The 20,353-nt window shown below is 42.4% G+C and overlaps 1 protein-coding gene across 1 annotated transcript in view; it reads right to left on the reverse strand.

The window, feature by feature from the left end:
* The window catches only part of POLD1 (DNA polymerase delta 1, catalytic subunit), a 357,307-nt gene that overhangs the window by 252,094 nt on the left and 84,860 nt on the right, over positions 1–20,353 (reverse strand). The window contains exons 6-9 of the mRNA XM_086929347.1: positions 15,678–15,846; positions 14,770–14,884; positions 13,837–13,966; positions 10,462–10,598 (exon numbers count right to left, since the gene is read on the reverse strand). Of these exons, the coding sequence (XP_086785473.1) occupies positions 10,462–10,598; positions 13,837–13,966; positions 14,770–14,884; positions 15,678–15,846 (551 nt within the window). The remainder of the gene's footprint in view (positions 1–10,461; positions 10,599–13,836; positions 13,967–14,769; positions 14,885–15,677; positions 15,847–20,353) is intronic.

The raw sequence follows: 20,353 nt of genomic DNA on the forward strand, positions 1-20,353 counted from the left end.
ACCAAGATTTTCAATTAACCAACCCATCGGCAGGGATAGGGACAGACAGACAGACAGACAGACAGACAGACAGACAGACAGACAGACAGACAGACAGACAGACACACACACACACACACACACACACATGCACAGCACCAGGAAACTCTTATGGGTGATAGTGCGCCTTACAAATACACATAAGATTTGCTATGAAATAGTGCATGAACCCATGAAACATGTTCTCATCACACCGGTCCTGATGACACCAGTGGTAGACAAGACATTCATGGCTCATTACCTGCAGACCTCCACACTAATCTCTCCAAGCAAAGTCATGGAAATGGGGGTAACAAGAACATCAACTGTAGGGGAAACTTAACAACCTCTTTCACAATCACCTGTCAAGATTGTGGTCCAAGTGGAACACTAAATCTGCCACTGTCAACATCAGAGAAGGGCTCTTGGTATCCCATTAGAAATGTAATAGTTCAGCCTTAAGCCTCCCATATGATTTAAATAAAGAGAATAGTAGCATACTACTGTCAAGGCTGAAAGACTGGAGGGTATGCCCAGCAATGCACTAGAGTAGATCCGATACTTTTATTCGTTCACGTATTTAGGAGTTTTATGACGTGCTGTGTGTCATCTACCAGTTACTTCAGAATGCTAGGGGGAAAAGAGTAGATAATTGTGTTATGAAGGGAGTAGAAGTTGGAGGCTAATAAGGAGGGAGGATCCCCTGTCTGAAGTTCCTTGATATTAAACCCATATTATGATACAAGTCAAAATTCAGTTTTTACAAGTTCCTTGAATCGCCTGTAGTGTGGCGGATCTCAAGCAGAGCTGAGGGTGTTCCACAGTCTGGTACCCATTGACTCATAGGAATCTGTCCATGTTTCTTCCTCTTGAATGGCAGCTGGTATCTCAAGTGGGACGACGCAGGGTGGAGATTTCGAACTAGGGTGTCGTGTGCAGCAAGCTTTTGTAGGTGTTTTAGGCATGTGCTTTATGGACATTGCAGAGAACCTTGATTTTTATCATGACTTTTACTTAAGTCAGAAAAGATCTTTGAGGACAGGCTTGATGTGATCATGTTTCCAAAGGTTAGGCAAATTCTAGTTGCCTGGCTCTGGAACGTTTGCAAACTGGCTATGAATTTCTTAGGGAGACCAGTATAAATCATACTGCAAAAGTCCAGGCATGTCATTAGCTGTGTGTCTATCCTTTCTAAATGACGTGGAGTAGTGGAAAAATGTTTCAAAGTAGAGCGACCTGGAGATTGATACTCTTGATTTCTGCATTTACTTATGAAATGAATTAAAGTACAGAATTAAAAAGCATCTTCATATTTCTAGTGTGTGTTTAGGGTGTTGTGATTAAGGAGGGGTTCAAAGACCTAAGGGCCAAGCTAATGATGGCAGGATAGGCTTGTTTTCTTCCATGACAAAAAGGTCAGTATTTCAGCATGTAGTCCAAGAACGGGGGGTCTGATTGTTTCTGGATCACCGGTGTACATTGGTTGTACATCAGGTACTGTACTGCTCAAATACCTGTATTAGAGGACGTATGTAAATGTTAAACAGGATTCAAAATGGATGATGCTTGAGTAATGGCACTGGACATTAGGCATATGGATGACTCAACGGGCCAGATCCTGAGTTTCAAGCTGCAATTGGAGAGAAATGTTTGGAACCAGGGCAGAGCACCACACAATATGCTTATTCATTGCTACAATCTAACAAATCGATGAAAAAAAATTGAAGCTAAAGCAACCAACAGCATAATATAAAAAAGGCAACCTACATTTGGGAGCAGATAGCTAAATCCAACAACTATTTGAATCCTTGCAGATGAATTGGGTTGTGAATGACTAAGAGACCTTCAGAGTAACAGAAAAATGCAATGAGTTACTATCACCTTTCACCGAGGTCTCCAAAAGGAGGAGAAACTGCAACTCCTAGACACTAGGTAAAACAATCATTATGTTCTAAAGTCAGAAAATATGGGAATCCTTGTACAAAATATAGACTAAAGAGCTTCTAAGGAATCATAAAACAAATGCGACCTACTATTACAGAGATCCAATCACATCAAACATCATCAAATCAAACTCTTACCGGTTTGCCCACTGTTGGGGAAACATTTTCAACTCATCCTTTAAAGAAGAGACATTTCCAAGCCAACTGAACTCTAGGTGGATAATACCAATATTAAAGAAGCCAAATACTGACCTAGGAAAAAAAGACCAACAACCAACTTACAGTGGCTCGGAAAAGTCACTGCAAAATGTATGACCATGCAACTCAAGGAATACTTGGCCACCAAAGCAGTCTTGACGATGACAAATTTGGTTTTAGAGAAGGCTTCAAAACAGAGATAGCAATACTGAAAGTACTTGATATCCACAGGATGCTGGCTGAAGGTAAAACCTGCCTGTTAATCTTATTGAACTAATCATCCATATTTAATACTATAGATAATAAAATAATACTGAATGTCCTAAGTCACAGAATGGGTCTTCACCATTAACTTCTTAACTGTTACACGTCCTTTCTTACCTTCAGTAGCCAGATGGTAAAAAATGTTAAGCAGATCACAAATGTTAAAATAAAATGCTTTAAACATTCTCACAAGGTTTTTTGCTACACTAGGCATTATGAAACCTTTATATTGAACATGTAAGCTTACACTTCACAGACACAAGAGTCAAAATGAATCACTATGAAGATGATACACAATTATCTCTGACTCTCACCTCGATCAAAGACAATATAACCCGCCTCAAGAAACCACAAAAATGTATGATCAAAAATGTCCTTATGATCATTCCACAAAAAAACAAAATTCATGCTAATCTTGCTGAAATGCGATAAGAAAATAAATCAAACTAATCTAGGAACTCAAATTTGATGGTTTCACACCTACTCTGGCACCAACTGTCACTAGTTGTTGTACTTGGTCTTTGCTGCAGGGTCAAACCCCAAACCCTTGCCTTATCCCCTCCATTTCTGCCGAATTTACTTTTGTTAGCATTAAGAATCTGTGCACTTTACCACAATTAACCAGTGCTAAAATGCTTGTGCTCACTCCCTAAAATACAATACAAACGGCTAACACCTGATTGGCATATTTATTTTACTTATAAATCCCTAGTAAAGTGGTACACCATATACCCATGGCTGGTAAATCAAATGCTACTAGTGGTCCTGCAGCACTTATTGCGCCATCCACTTAAGTAACCCCTTAGAATATATCCTAGGTCTGCCATTGCCGCCTGGGGGACGTTTTAAACTGCCATTTCAACTTGGCAAAATAAATCCGGATGCCAATGCCAAAACTACTTATTTAATGCATATAATTCATCTCTTATGGAAGGAAGTAGCAGCCCAGAAGGCAGGGTGCATTGTGTTAATAAAGTTGGACATTCGTCTCTAAGTTTTACATGTTCTAGCAGTGAAAAACTCACAAATGTTTTATACTTTTGTGAAGTCTACCTCTCCCAAATAACACTGGGTTACCTTACTATATTTATTAAGTGCAAAAGGAAATGTTCCACAGCGGATCAGGCAACCAGCACCTCAAATTTCCGACGTCCCTTAAATTATTCAGTCTTGTTGTGCTGACAACCTCCAGGACCTGCTGCGGTTCGGTCCCACTGGAATTCCAGATAGAAACTTTGGAGAAGAATGGAGGCAGCACCAAGCACGAAGTAAAACAGGACCCGAATTGTTTCAAAAAATATATTTTTCTTTTTATTTTCGTTTTTTCAAAGTGCACAGGACAGCCAACGCGTTTCGCTCGCCAACCGTGGGAGCTTTGTCAGGGCAAAAGTACTGGATGGTTAGTCTTGCTGTAGCGCAAAAAGGTTGACAAAGAAGCTGGCCAATGTAATGATAAGAATGCTAGTGCAAAGATTCCAATATTGAGGGTAAAAGTATCAACAAACGTCACGGGCCGTCAGGTTGATCACACCAGTTGGATAGAGGGTTATTTCTCAAATTGAATATTAATATACTAGGTAGACTGGACGTAAGGCGACCTATGTGCAGTCCTTGATAAGCTGCTACCACACGTGCTCCAGAGCTTCGTCTTAACACAACGGCCCGAGACGGATTCAGTCGAACTTTATATTTATTAAGTGATAACTTTTGTTTGGGAGTAGGTAGAAATATGTTTGGTGTCTTAGAAATTATAATTTAATATTATCTTTAATGGAAACGTCTGATTTAGCGTCAGAATTCTGAAAATACCACTTTTGGAAAGTTGGCATTTTCATGCCATAACCATTTGGTGCCTGCAAACTAGGTCTCCTGACAAGGTGTGATTGGCCTTTGTGAATTCCTCCCAGACAGTCACACAAAAATGATTGTTGACAGGATGGTTTTTGTTGCTCTGGTGTCAAAGAATATATTACAGTTATCTCTTTTATCTAAATTGGTGTGAGATTTAGTTTGTGTTGAGTTTTTACTTTCTTACTGTTTAAATAGATTTCACATTGCCTCCAACTTAAGCCTGACTGCTTTTGTGCCAAGCTTCCAGGGGGTAACAAATAGGTTAATTCAGTGACTTTTTGTGATTCACCCTGACAAGGACAGTGGCTGTTGAATGAGAAGAGTTTCACCTCCTTAACCAACAGCCCAATTTATCACACTAGTTGTCACATCAATGTCAATCTATCTCTTAATCATCACTTTAGTAAAACTGCACAATCAGCAAAATGTAATTTGCACACACACACACAAGAAAATAATTAAAAACCTTTTCTCCTTCAATCAACTAGAAACAGATAAACATGCCCTGATCATCGCTACGCTTAATTACAAGTCAACCTTTGCTGGCACCAGGATAAGACACCTCACCCCCATCGAAGCAGTTCTCAAAGCTACAGTGAGATTTGTTACAGACAAAACGAAATTGAAAAAACATTACACAATTTCTACATGATTTCCACTGACTACTTGCCTAGAGAAAGTGGCATGGTGGTTGGCGAACTGCTTGCTGAAACTGAACGGAGATAAAACAGAGCTGATGCTTTTGGAGAACAACTCTGCGAGCAACGCTTAGTTGGCCCGGAGTGCCTGGGAACTCCACCAACTCCCTGCTCCTACATAAAAAGCTCGGGCATGTGGCTGGATAGCTACCCATTCATGGAAGCCCAAGCAAAAAAACTGACCACATCTTGCTTTGCCATGTTGAGACCTCTATGTAAAATCCTAGACCGCTTACCCACACAATATAGGAGAACAGTGGTACAAGTGCTTATTCCCACTTGGACTATGGGAATTCCCTGTACATGGGTTCACCCAAATCGGTTATCACGAAACTACAGGTATTCCAAAACGCGGCAGCAAGGATCATCTTTAGGCTTCCTAAACACACTTTTGTAAAAAGTGCCTTGGCTTCCCTGCACTGACTCCCTGTGGAGGAAAGAATAAAACTGGTTATCTGGCACACAGGGGAATCAACCACGTGGGACTCCCTTTCATCAGGGCCATTGTGTCACCCAACACCCCCAAAAAGATTTTGAGATCCTCCAACATACGACTCCTGATGGCCCCGCAAATTAAAAGGAGCAGATGGGGGTTGATCCTTCTCTCATCTGACCCCCAAACTATGCAACACAATGCCGAATGAGTTAAGAAATTAACCCCAAAAAAACTGATTTTGAAAACCTGGCTTTACCCTATTAGCCCCAGCCAACAGAGAATCACGAATGCATGTTATGAATCACGCAGTGCTGGGAAGCCTTCAGTAGCTATGAGCTCGACAAATCTGCAAAACAATACTACCTATGGAAGCTTATATATTGGCAGCATAACTGATGAAGCTATTCATCACATTAGATCCAACTATCTTACAAAACTTTTGACGTACTCCCAAGGCTCCAGAAACTTGCCATGGGACCATGGTTCAAAACATGAAAGCACATAATAGATCCTTAACAGAGACTGCATCAAGCATGTGGAACGCTCATCCAACCCACCTCAGACATCTACCGCAGAGGGCTAAAAACAGTTCTCTTCTCAAAACACTTAAAGTATTATCTAATTGCTATGCAACTGATGTTCTTCTATGCCCTTGTTCTCACTCAATTTAAGTCCCATCACCTTACTGACCCCCACCCTCTAGGTTTACGGTAACCTACCACACTTCACTCCACCTCACCCCCAAATCTAAGCACCACAATACTGCTACTGTTTACATATTAGAGAGTGTATTCCTTACATGGTGCAAGTACACTACAAAAAAAAAAGTCAAATAAATTCATCTATTTAACAGTAAGGTGTGGTTAACAGTGTCATAGGCCACACAGTTGTCATGGGGTGCACGGAATGTTTTAATGTTTTCATCTTCCACGGAAATGCGTTTCTCTCCCTACTCCTTTTTAGGTCAGCAAGGGCAGACTCCATGTCCTCAAGGGAAGGGCCGGATCTAGGGCGGTGCGACCGATGCCACTGTGGGGCGCAGTGTTTGCAGGTTTATTATGGTTTTAAAGCACCTGCTGCTGTGTTGCTGGCTACAACAATTTCCAGGCAACAATAAAAATGGCAAGATAACTCCTCTGATAAATGTTTTTCCTGGAGAGGGATAGGAATGGTGTCTAGTTGAGGTTTTGATTCACTATAAAGTAATGCAGAGGAATATGCCTGCTGCATAGTGTGTGTAACATGCAGATCACAAAATGCATAATCTAAAGTCACTGGGTTACTGCTTTTAAAAGAGACATCCTTTTTTTACTTGCAATTTAGACATTAAAATCCTTTTATAGAACAGTGAGCTAATAACTTTCATCAATGAACTGTATGCACACTGAAAAGTATAGATTAGATAATAGATTAACATTACAAAAAGCAAAAAGGGTTAATTTGGGTCGAAATCGATTCTTATTACTAAAGAGAACCTCCAACTATGATGTGCCTTTTTAAATTCAGAGTTTGTGCTTCTATCGACCAAGCACTCAAACTATACTGCTAACCAGCCATTTATAATCCTCTGGATTATGTAACATTTGCTATACACTGATTTACAAATGTATGATTGATTGTCTCTGTTTAATGTGTGTGTGATGCAAAGGGCTCTGACACCCTATAGTGGTATGAGTGACGCAATAGAACTAATTAAATGGATGCGAGAGTGGTCATGGAGACTTGAAGGACAATGTTAAAGGGTGGTGGGGAGGTGGTCATTCGGGGGAGCCAACAAAAATTGTTGCACCGGGCGTCACCAGCGCTAAAGCCTGCCCTGCTCAAGGTTCATAATTCTGACTGATGAGTTGTCGAGGAAATAGTTTAGGTCAGACTACACTTGCAGCTGCCTTGTCACCTCCCTTTTGAAGATCTTGCGGAGGAATGGAAAGTTGGAGATGGACTAAAGTTTGTCAAAATCTTGTCTGAACATGTTTTATTCTCCTGGAGTGTGGTGATTATAGCATGCTACATGAGGTCAGGCACTTCTCCAAAGCGGTGAGAGGAACTTATGTTTATGGTGTCTATTGCAATGATGAGCACTATAGATTTTAAACATGGGCTGGACATGGATCAATAGCTGGATGCTTATATTTTAGCAACAAAACTTAGCATCTCAACAGTCTCTAAATATCCAAAGGGGTTAAATGTAGATATTAATAACAGTGCAAGTAAGGTGCGGGGTAGGGTAGTATGTTAATGATCGCTGCAGATTTTGGTCCATTTTAGATTCAAAGAACTCAATTAGGTTAACATTTCAAGAGTCAACAAATCTAAAACAAGCATTTACAATGCAATGGTCTCTGCATTATTAAAGGTAGACCTATTGGCATTGCTCATGATTTTTTTTAAAATCATAAATAAATGGCATTGTCATTTACATTGCCAATAGCTTAATCGTTCAATAAATGGCATTGTCATTTACAATGCCAATAGCTTAATCGCTCGCAAATGCATGACCTATTGCATTTACACCCACACAGAACCACACACACAAAGCCACCCACACACACATACAGAGCCACCCACACAGAGTCATTCACATAGAGCCACCCTCACACAGACAGAGCCCCCCACACATAGAGCCACCTACAAAAAAAGCTATCCACACAGATCTGTAGCATAATCCCCCACCTTTCAGGACTGGCGGGTAGATATCATAGAACCAATAACTTTTGAGATGTTTGTTCAAAATCCACCTCTTAAAGCAGCTATTCCAGGTGGCTCTAATGATAGGCATCTCTAGACATGGGTGTTGCTTAGCGCAACGCTTGACTTTAGATATAAAACCACTCTCTTGGCTGCAAGCTACCTGGATCAAAAAACATGGCATGCACTTTTCTCTCCATTTCGGAAAAGTCCTTTTGCATATCTAATTCAAATCACTGTTAACACTAAATGTGTTTGAAAATAGAAGGAATTAGAATTTATAACTAATGCATAAAGAATGCAACATATTCTTCCATTAACATTGCTCCCTAGAGCATTTGAAACATTTCCAAATATAGAAATTTTAAAAACCTAATAATACCAAAAAACAAAGACTTGTTATATACCACAAGTCTAACAGAGATGATATTCAATGAACTGCAGAAGTTGAGTTGTTGTCACGTATAGTTTTGTTTCATTATTAATTGTGTGGTCTGAGCTGGGAAAGGAAGAGGGGTCAGTGAAGATGAAGGGGTAAGGGAATCACACAAATGACCATCTATATAGAAAAGAGAGAATGAGAGAGCAAAAGGAACTATGGAAACAGAAAAAATAGAGGGAGCAGGAAAGAAGCAAAGAATGCTTTGTAAAAAGCACAGGGAAACAGAGAAGGGGAAACGGAAACAAGAGAAAATAGATAAATCTCAGTGAAGTGACACTAGGGAAATATATAAGTGATTCCAAAGAGAGAGATGAGCGAGTGCCAGAGACGTTCCATTGAAAAGAGATGAGAGATAGAGAAAAGAGCGTTCATGGAAGGAGGAAGGAGAAAGGAGAGCAAGGTAAGCCCAAAGAAATAGAAAGGAACAGGTGAGCCAAGAGAAAAGAGATCATGAAACAAGAGAGCATATTTAGGTAAAGAGAGAGAACAAGAGCGAAAAGGAAGGAGAGAGAACGCTTGCACGAGAGATCCATAAAATAAGGGTCCCTCAAACGATAGAACGTTAGAGCAAAAGAGAACGATAGAGTCAGACATAAAGGGAAGAGGAAACAACACTCGAGAGAGCGATCCAGAGAAACGGAGAAGAGCAAATAGGTGAGACAAGAGAAGAACATTGTTTAAAGAAAGAATACAGAACAGCCTGGGTAACAATGAGCTGAGAAGGGGAGTATAGTTACGAGAGAGTGTCACTGTGTAGAGAGAAAATAACAAGTGTTTGTGTGTAAAAGGAAGCTTGGTTGAGCCATGTCCTTGGTGTTTAATTGTTCTCCTCGTTATGCCTTGTCTTTGCTCTACACCGCAGACTGCAGCCTGGTCCGAGCACAGCGTCCGGTCCCCCTGCTGCGTCGCACGGCAGACAGACACGTGTCATTTCCAAAGCCCCTGTAATCCGCGTGTTTATCCCTTCCCTCCCCCTCCCGGCAGGTCGTCAGAGCCTCCGCCGGAGCTGGCCCTCAGCGCCCGCCATGAACAAGTCAAGCAGCTGCTGCAGAGAGCGCGCATGAAGGCCCGGACCAGCCCGCTGCGTGCCAGCCACCACCTGCTGCCACCCCCGCCTGCCGGGGCCGCTGCCCCCGGGACAGCTGCATGGTAAGAGCGCACTTGAACGAGGGGGGCGGACGGGGAACCTAGAACCGACCCGGAACCTTTCACCATGGCAGCTCCTCCCTGTACAAAGCAGGGCCTAGGAGCGGCACCCTGAGGGGCAGAGCGAGGTGAGTGGGTGCAGGCAGGGCTCTCAGAGATGAAAAATATCGGGCAGTGGGGTCTCCAGAGGGGGCGTTGCCTATGTAAACCTAGTTCAATAAAGCAGTTTTTGATTTTTTAAAAAAAAACAAGCACTCACTGGAAGACTTTGCTGCGGCCGGGCAACAATTGCAGCTGCAAACACCCAAAAATTTCGGATTCGGGGTGAGTGACGGATGACGTCACAGTCGAAAGAACACAAAGAAACACGCCCCCGAATCCGAAAGAGACGGGGATTGAACTGAGTGATGCCCCTCTCATTCAATGGATGGCCTCCGTTTAGGAAGCCAGCCAATGGAGGAGAGAGGCGGGTTCAAGCCCCCACTCCAAAACATTAAATCTCCTCCCGGAGACTGCGCAAGCGCAGCCTTACGGTCCTCGACCTAAAAAACTGACATATACCTCTTCCTTAGACCAATAAAAGGTATGTAAATAAAAACGCTGCCGAGTTATTTGATTCTTTACTTGTACAGCTTCTAGAAAAAAAATTATTGGTTAGGCAGTTCTCAGTAAATGCTGAAGATTTCCTACATTGGATTGGGTGCCTCATTAATATGTTTTTGCAGATTTGGCTTTCTTGATTGCTTTATGGTAGCTTCTCCTTTCTATCTTGTATACCGTTTTGTCCTCTTTGGTATGTGACTTGCACAAATGACAATCAAGTTGAGAAAGGCTTGTTTTAGTGTGGCAGTTTGTAGCTAAACCATTTGTCAGTTGTTTGATGCCTTGTTTGGTTTTTCTATACTTGACAGGAGCTAGGACATCAAGAGCAGATGGTATGATATCAATATGGTTTATCCAAAAAGGATGTAGGATTTATAGAATTGGATTGTTTTTCCAACAGTGATGTATGTCGACTCAAAGTCCTTTGTGATAACTCATTGAACAATGTGTAAGCAATTGTAAGGATACGGCTGCTGTAGCGGGTGATGGTGAGTTAAGCTGTATAAGTTGATGAAGGGAAAGGTATCTCCATATTAATGTTTATTCCTCTAAATTTAAGAGTTTAGGTTTGGATGTGACAGCAGATTAAGTGCGTTCCAAGGTTCTCATTGCCTGTTGGAAGCTGAAGGCAGTCGATTTTAGGTTTTCAATCTGGTAGGTCAGCACATGGATAGAAGTCTGCAATGATCAAAACGTTGCTGTCTTTTGTCTGTAGGTGGATTGTTCAACAGTGTAGTAAATCGATTCAGCCATGAGAGCAATATAGAGTGATGGAGCACCAGGCAGCTGAGCACTCAGCAATTAGTAGGTAGAGTTGGGATGTCGCTGCATGCCAAGTCGGTAGTACAGAATATACCTGTCTCTACCCCTTTCTTAAGATTCTGTCGAAGAGAGATCAGGTCATTCAGAGAACAGATAGATGTTTCTAATAGTCATATCTTAGAAAAGCCAAATGTGACAGATGAAATTAGATAGGAGGTCATGGATGTCAAGTGTGTGGTTTAAGGCTGATAGGACAACAATAAGAGAGTTTTAACTGTGAACTGAGTGCGCCTAGAGGGTTGAGCTTATTTATAGTGCTGGGGTGCAACAGGAGATTTTATTGAGCCATGGCTGGTTCAGAAATGGCAACAGAGGTGGGTGATATGGTTGAATAGGTGTCAGGAGGAAGTCAGCCCAAGGAGAGGCAGCTGCCTTGATTTGATAGCTTCTTTAATTCATCCAACATACAGCCAACAAATACACACAGAGGCAGTCACGCTTGTGCATCTTATGTTGCAAAGTGCCGCAGGGGTCCATTGTCCAATCTTCAATAACTGCTTACAGTATTACTGCCCCATACTGAAAAATACCGGATTAGTTTCCTTTTACACGTCAACACCAAAATCCACTTCCAGATGGAATACAAACAATACTATCACCAGATCCAGCCAGGACCACACATTACACTAAACAAAGCCTCATTTGCATTTTTGAGGCAAGACTGAGATTCAGGTGAAGGAGGAATATAACTTAATTGGCGCCTGACTGATCTCCACCTTAAGAGTACCTTAGAAATGCTGCATATAGTAGAAACCTAGGAGAGCGGTACGACTCCAAGCATGTATTCGTACTCCCTAAATCAATGCAGTGGTAAGGGTGTCAGCCATCAGCTTTCTTCTCTAATAGGAAAATCCACCTTCTGGTCAAAAGCAACAACAAGACAAAACCTACAAGAGATTTGCTGATGGTAAGCCTAGACTTTTATAAACAGCAAGGCTCCAAACAAAATTGATGACGATGCAAATACTTCATAATCACGATGCCAGGACGAGCTTGAACTGAGCGGGACAATCAGATAAAACCAGCTTTAAAAGGAACTTCACAGGCTCCTGGCTCAGTTTACCATGCACAAAGACAGCCACGGTAAAGTGCCAGGAAATTTGCAACCCGCTCTGTTGTGCACCATCTAGGACTTTTTGGTCACAGCGGAGCCGCACAGCTAAGCAACCAGCGAACCTAAAGTAGCGGAAATAGAGGGAGGTCCCTAGGAGCCCTGTGCACCAAATTCTGTTGTGCACTTAGTCTTTGCATGAGAGATGTTCTGAACTACGCATTTTTCAAAGGATGATTAAATGTAAATATGGCTCAACGGACAACCATTGACCCACCACCTGACCACAACACAAACGCCACTCCATTCCCCCATAATCACGACCTAGAGAACATTTAATCCTATCCTACACATCACCTCTGCCCATAATCATATACAGGGACAACTTTGATCTGTGTAACCTTAAATCAAGATCTTGGAGGTGCATAACATCGCTTTTCTATACATAGATATGTTGCTTGCTGTAATGAACCCGTGGAAATAAATTAAAGTTTTAAAAAACATGTAAATATGGAAAAATTCAGACTTGCTTTTAACTAAACTGTCTCAAACAAAAGGTCATGCTAAACAATGCCAGATGACTCCTCCAGACGACTGGATAGATGACTAGACTCAAACATGGCTAGTAGCAATGCCAGTGGCATAAATGGTATGGGTAGAATGTCTGAATTAATCTAAGCCACCTTTAATCACTCTGAGCCGCATTCCAGTACATTGTTTTTAGCCCTTTGTGTCACTCCAGGCAGGAACCACACTGATGAAAATCAGGCTTATTGTCTCCTCCAACTACCCGGCCAGGATCCCTCTGAGTGGGATAACAAGGGCACCAAGGTGGACAGTTCAGAGTAGAGTGGCTGTTCTTATAAGGGTGGGACCAAGACTGATTTACTTTTGGCTGGACTCTGAATGCTTTTAAGTTAGTGGGAGTAAACAATAGACTGGTTTTCTGACAGAGCTATTGCCAGTGGGTGAGATTAATTGAACCATTCCATCCATCCATCACTCTAGTTTTTATAAGTATGCACAGTCTGCAACATCCAAAGCCTATCGCTCTGAAGTGACTGAAAAGAGAAATACAACCCTTTTTAAAACTTTAAATAAAAAAACCCACATCATGCAAAAGACTAGAAAATCAGTCAGCTTACTGAAGGTGTATACTCCTTGCACATGCATCTGGAATACAGACAACATTGATCCAGGACTTTAGATAAACACACCAGGTTTTGGAAATACACTCTACAGTGGGCGAGGCCCCAAATAACTTCTTGCATCACTGCAGAATGAGTGAGACATACTATTCCCTTAAGTAATACCAGCAAAGATTTAGGTGATGGCCAGTATTATCTTACCTGGCTTTTGTGAGAGCTTGATTGACACACAGATGCTCTTACCTAATCCTGGAAAAGGTTTACATGCTATATAGTATGTTCTTATCTTTTTGCAGTGAGGATTCCTAGGAGGCACTGCAACCCATTACCGTGTCCGGGTGTGGTTCAAGATCATGATCCCTTTTCGAATCCCAGTGTGGGTGTGTTACAGGCTCTGTCCTTATAACTAATTCAAATAAATATTTGGGTAAGGACTACTAAATCCTTACATAATGCCAGTTAATGATTAGGTGAGGTGCTTGTCCTAGTAATGGTGTGATTTATGGAAGAGGTCCATGACCTCCTTACCTTTCCTTCCAGCACACTCAATATCGAAGCTCAGAACACGTAGCGGGGCGATCTTCTGCCATTCACCCTCTGCGGGATGGCTGATGAAATCTGTCCAGCTGATGTCCACTTCGAATTGAGACAGAGATACCTGCGCAAAAAGAGGGGGGTTTACTCACTCGGATTTATTTAGGCACTCTGACAAGGTAGTGCCATTTTGAAACTCACAGACAGGGTAGAGCATGCAGTGAAAGTAAAAGTACATAGTTAAAGGATTGATGACAAGATACCGTCCAAATTGGAACTGACACTTTTGGATACATTATAATTTACAGGGGATCGCAAGCACCCATAGCTAGACCATGAAAAGGCAAACCTACAAGCATTGCTAAAGACCAAAACCAATGGTAAGGCTACAACGACTGCGTACAAATACACTACTTGATCCCAAACCAAAAAGACAGAAAAGCAAGCTGGCAACACAGGTATACACCGTACTTGGATGTATACATAAATATATTTTTTATCAGGGAGACCTATGTCTTATTATCATTACAGGCACATGGAAACACATGTCGATAAAATAATAAGCATGGATGCCCAAAGACTCACAAACATGCTTACACAGGCAAACTAGCATACCTTTAGGCATTTCTGTGCACACAGCATTGTTTAAAAGGTGCTAACCATCCAGTGGATGGATTCACAATGCATCCCAAAATACCAGCAGACGTCATCAAACAAAGCAACATTCTAAAATGGAGATTGTTGATGAATGGCAGAGATGCATGGCAGAGTAAAGAGAATTCTTGAATGCACTGAATGACCCCTTTAATACTTAAACACATCAACCCCCCCACATGTATGCTACACACAAAATCATGCTTGAATTCGGACATATACATGCCTACATAATAGTAAATAAATACAAACATACACATGTCTCTAACTTACCTTGCCTGGGTTATCTTTGGAGTGGTCACCGTAGGATACCTCTTCTCGCAGTCTGTACTTGCCCGCGGGAAGTTCGATCCAGTTACATCCAACAACGTCACTGTCCACCATAAACCTGCAAAACACCATGCCAAAGAAGAGCAAGGAAATTAATTCATGAACAAAAAAACATAGCAGCTGATAGATCTAGATAGCCCAGATCAAAGGAAACACTCTATAGAGATCTATACTATGTTAGATAAGATGGAATACCTGTCCTATAGAAACAAACTATGATTAAGAGAAAACATCTTCACTTATAAATGGAGTAGGAGACAAGTAAGGAAAGTTATCCAAGAGGGAACCTATACACTGATCAATCAAGGGCAAACACTTGCCCCATAGGGACCAATACTGTGTTCAAGATGGCGAGTGCTAGCCATTTTTGCAGTGCCCCTTGGGAATGTTCTTATGTTAAAAAAATCAATGCCTGCACCATAGAGGATTAGACTGCGATTAGGAGGAACACCTGCCCCATAAGGATCTATACTGCATTTAGAAGGGACACCTGTTGTATAGAGATCTATATAGGTCTAAGGATGTAACCTCTATTCAATAAGGACCCAAATTGTATACAGGAGGGAACACCAGCTCCTACTGTGTTCAGGAAGGAACACCTGCCCCGTCCCGACCCATATTGTATTCACTGCAGAAGTTAGGGATCCTTCTTTGGGTGCCCTGGGGGAAACTTTTGCATCTCAAGGGAGAACATCTGCCGTTTTGGTCTTTTTTTGTTCAAAAGGAAATACATGCCACACACAGACAAATATTAAAATAAGATGGGAGCACCAGTCCATGTGTTTTACTGAATTGGCATTACCCTCCAGTGTGACCCCAAAAATGCATGTGAGGCCACCAGGGCTTTCTACCTGATTTCAAAGTCGATGTTGGCCTCATAAGCCTGGTAGCAGTGCAAGGGGAAGGGTCCAACACGGAGACCCATCTCCAGAAGTCTCTTGGCAGGCGCGATCAGTCGCTGAAGTGCCATTGTAATCTTCAAGAAAGGAATGATGCGCTTTCCATGGTACCCATAAATATCTGTAGAAATTAGAAATAACTTAAAAGAGGAGACAGGGTTCTGCTGAGGCTAAGTCTTCACCATTACTTTTAGGCAGGGGTTCACATACAAGGTTATGACTCTACAGTAAAGGGGCTGCATACATGGACAAATGTCTAGCAACACAGGACTGCAACCACAACCAGCCACACAAGCATAGGAACAAGATCTTTGTCCAGGACCATTGTGACAGATTCAGTTGGTCACCCAATGTACCAGACTTCAAATACAGTCTTCAAGGAGCTCTCAGGAGCAGTGGCATATAAAGGTAACTTGGTCTCTAATACAAGGAAAATGGCCATCCTGACTTCAAGTTAACAGTAAAAGAAATCTATAAATAGGGTACCCCTTGTACTCCTAGGCCAATGCACCAATTACTTCTCTGCACCTGCTCAGAACTTCCCAGCTCCAAGGAGAATCCCAAACATGCCTCACCAGCGCAAGTCTATAAACTTAATACAGATTACATTGTTCAAGTGTTATGGGAAGGTGAAAAATCCAACATCACAAACCCCATCAGAAAGTCAGAAATTTGCAACTAGAGTACAAACCAGTAGGTCAGTCATCAAGATGTTGTGCACATAAATATAGTTAAAAGAAATTACTTCTAACAGATGTTGTCAGGCTTAAGAGTGGTCAGAGACAGATTTTTACAGGAGGGAGGTCAATGGAGACAGCTTCTTTAAAATCTTGACTTGGCAGTGACGCGTCTCACTCTTCGGTTCCTTCAAACATCCATCAACAAACTCTAAGCATGATTGAGGGACAATATGTTGGTGCTTAAACCAAAGAAAACTTAGCTACTTCTCAAATATCCGAATCATCAGAATACAGTTGCTGGAGGTGGGTGGATGGGAAGTAGGGAGTGGGGGGTACATGGCTAGCAAGATGGCTGGCTAGACCCTGCAGTGTGAGCTCTGTCTTACTCACTCATCAATCCAAAGACTATCATGCCCAGTGAAGTGCATCGAAGGGCAGTATGCCTGTAATACTCCAGGCTAGGGCATATGTTTAGGAGTTTGCAGGACTTTTGAAAGCACACTGCGCTGCAATCTGCGCCTCTGGGGCCTGCTCGGGAATCGGTCTGCAGGCACTTAAGAGGAAAGCGGCTGAGGCTTCAAATGCCAAAAACAAACTAGCAAAATCAACGTGGGTACCCTGGCCTCTCGGGCAGCGGACACTGGAAAGAGGACTAAATGCTGACACAGGAGCGACCATCTTGTCAGCAGGAGGTAGTGAACAGGCGGCAGGGGCCAATACTAAATCCTATGAGGGGACAGTAGAGTGGTTTGTCATTGGGTGCCGGATGCATGTCGGAGCGAGAATCCAAGTTCTTTAGCTGAGATGTACTGATGTGCAGGATGTCCCAGGGTTAGGCGTGGGGTGCCAACAGTGGAATCAACTGGTTAAGTCGCAGTGTCCCTGCAATCGAAGGCCATGGAACCGGGAGCAGTGTGGTGGCCATCCAAGAGCTACAGACAGGAGGGTCCTTGCTAAAAGAGGTGACTGGGTGGCAGAGAAGCACAACTCCAAGCCCTGTAGAACGAGAATGCAAACCAGGGACTTCATGCATATAACCAAAGCTTCTGTGACTAAAAATCACACTTCAGATTAAGTGGTTTGTAATGCCTTGGCCCTGATACTATCAGACCTCTCTGCAGTTTTCAACACAGTAAAAGACAGCATTCTCTTAGGCAGTTTATCCTCTTTAGGGATCAGGCGAAAGGCCATTCATCTTCTGAAGTATTTTTTCTCAGTTTGTCACCTTGGATGAGCTCAATTCACTACCCTTCCTCCCCACCTTTTTACCTTACCACGAGGGGTCCCACAGGGCTCATCGCTGAGCCCTACACTTTTAAACCTGTATGTGACTCTCTTGGCTGACCTCATTAAATCTTTCCCGTTTGCAGTAGTGTCCTACACTGTGACACTGCCTCCAGATTCCACGACTGCTTGTTGCAGACCAGGAAATGGATGTTGCAATATTTCCTTAAACTAAACACAGGAAAACCTGAGGTACTACTATTCGGAAGGAACACTGACTTCTGGTATCCCTACTGGTGGCTGCAGGATTTTGGAACCCCTTCTACTCCCGTCTCCAAGGCCAAAAACCTAGGAGTTGTCTTTGACAGCAATCGGTCCTTTGAGGGGCATATAGACACTTTTACCTCTAAGACACTAAGGAAAGTACTACTTATTCCGCACGAGCTGCGGAAAACTGTACTTTCTACCCTCAGCATCTCAAGAATAGATTACTGCAATGGACTGTTTGTCAACATTAAGAGAGGTCTACTAAAAATGCTAATTCTTCAGAATGCAGCAGGGAGGTCCTAAATTTCAATCGGCTTCCCAGGGCCTTGTCCAGTTACACTGGCTGGCCATGAAAAAAATCTCAGACTTTAAAGCTCTCTGCACTGCCTTCAAGGCCGTGCATAATGTGGAACCTTAATATCTGAAATGTCATTTCCAATGATATAGTCCCAACAGGTCACTTAGATCATCGTCCGCTTGCAATCTTATAGTTCCCAAATTTAAAAGATCTAACTGGGGGCAGAAGTCTATAACCTGCACTGCCAGACTCTGGAACTCAATGCCTCGTCACCTCAAAGAAAGAATGGAATTGTTCTAGTTCCAGCAAGGCTTAAACCATGGTTTTTAAACAGTTAGAGTAGGTGCTCCAACATTATTACTAATTTTTAAGTTAGATTGTGTTTTATCTCCAGGACTTTAGCGCCAAGACACCCCAGGGTAGTAGTGAGCTTTACAAATTCAATTTTCATTTCATGTATACGGATCAGCCAGAATGAAGCAGTTGAACTATGAGATTCAGGTCTTGCAGTTCGCCAGCCAGGACAGTTGAAGTATCGATCGAACCCAACACCCAGAGTATCTTCTAAGGTAGGAAGGGCCAGAAGATAAATAACTGTGACCCACTTGTGCTATTTCCCAGGGATGGTAGACTAAGCTGCCTGGGTTACTGACGCCAGATGTAGTACTAAGAGGAAGACTAACACTGCTAACTAAGCTATACATAGGTAAAGACAGCCGCACTGTAGAAGTTTAAATCTTGGAGGAACAGGTGAGGATAAACTTACCCAAAGCTGGTCCAGAGGATACTGCCTGATGCACTGGTGGCACGGACTCTTGCGCCACACTACTTAAATGGCCAAGGACAAAGAATCACCAAGCAGGGAAAAATCAATACACAAAAGCTATAACGCAGTTACCCAGTCAGTGGAGGCAAGGGGTGGGAGGGGTCCTTACTGCAGATATGGATACTATCTTACATGCTATAAGAAGTTTGATGTCTTGCACTTGGAGGTGACGGTCCGCTTTGCTGCCATGAAACCTTACTCTCCGGGTTCCAACGTAATATGGTTGGTTAACCTCGGACGTTTTAGAATGCTGAATACTTAGCAAACTGCGCATCCTACTTTATATTGTGCAGCCGATATTGGTGGTGAAAAAGTAGAATACTTTTGGTATAGGTCTCTACTCATATAGGAGCATGGACAGAATATTATTTATTTACTGATTGATCGCCGTCAATCCCATCAGCCCATGGTAGATCCTTGACAAAGTATCTATCTCTCACTCTATATAGGAATATACAGTTGTCCCTTTGGCCAGCTGACATTTCTTGATCCAGTTGGTGTTGTCTGTAGACACACTGATATCTTGATCGCTCTACACTAGGATTGTGTGGGGATATTATTATATTATATTGGGAATTTGTGTTGGGAACTCGCAGGGACATTCGAAGAAATCTGGTTCTTCGCGTACAGAAGATTCATATGACCGTATCTTTCAAGCTGACATTTGGACACCTACCACAAGTGCCTATGCCTTGAGAAAGTCTTAGTGTAAGACGAAACACGTGTCGGCAAACCGTGTGCTAGGAGCTTTTATACAATTTCCAAATACAAATAAAGAATTGATGGTAAAACAAGATTGACCTGCCTGGATCTTCACTCTTTGAATTGATGTTTTTGATTGTTCCCTATTGTCCAGCAGAAGGTCTACTGATCCCCAAGTAAGCGATAACTAAAGCCAAGACTAAAAAGGAATTTAACGGTGTGCTTTGAACAGCCCCAATTTTGTGTTTTCAGTTTGGTCGCACGTTGATTTGTGCCTACAACACTTTGAGGTAGTAGGTGTTTGGGGCAGATGCAGCACCCGCTTTATATATTGAATAGTGTATTTAAAATTGTAACGCTTTATTTTGATGTATTACTATCGTGCTTAGTGGAATGTGTGGACGTTTCCCTATAGGAACACTACTACCTAAATTGCGTGCTATTTTGAGACAAGCATCATCCTTTGCCACATAATCTCGTTTTCCAACAGAACACGGTATTCATCCTAGTCCAGCCGAGACTGATCACAGATTACAAAAACACTGAATATGAAAGGCAAAGCGCATCTTAGCAGTCTGCAGGCTAAGGAGCCATCGCTGTCCAGTCACCTGACTCCCAACCCCACCCCATC

Source organism: Lissotriton vulgaris, chromosome 7, assembly GCF_964263255.1.
Source record: "Lissotriton vulgaris chromosome 7, aLisVul1.2, whole genome shotgun sequence".
Taxonomy (NCBI): Eukaryota; Metazoa; Chordata; class Amphibia; order Caudata; family Salamandridae; genus Lissotriton; species Lissotriton vulgaris.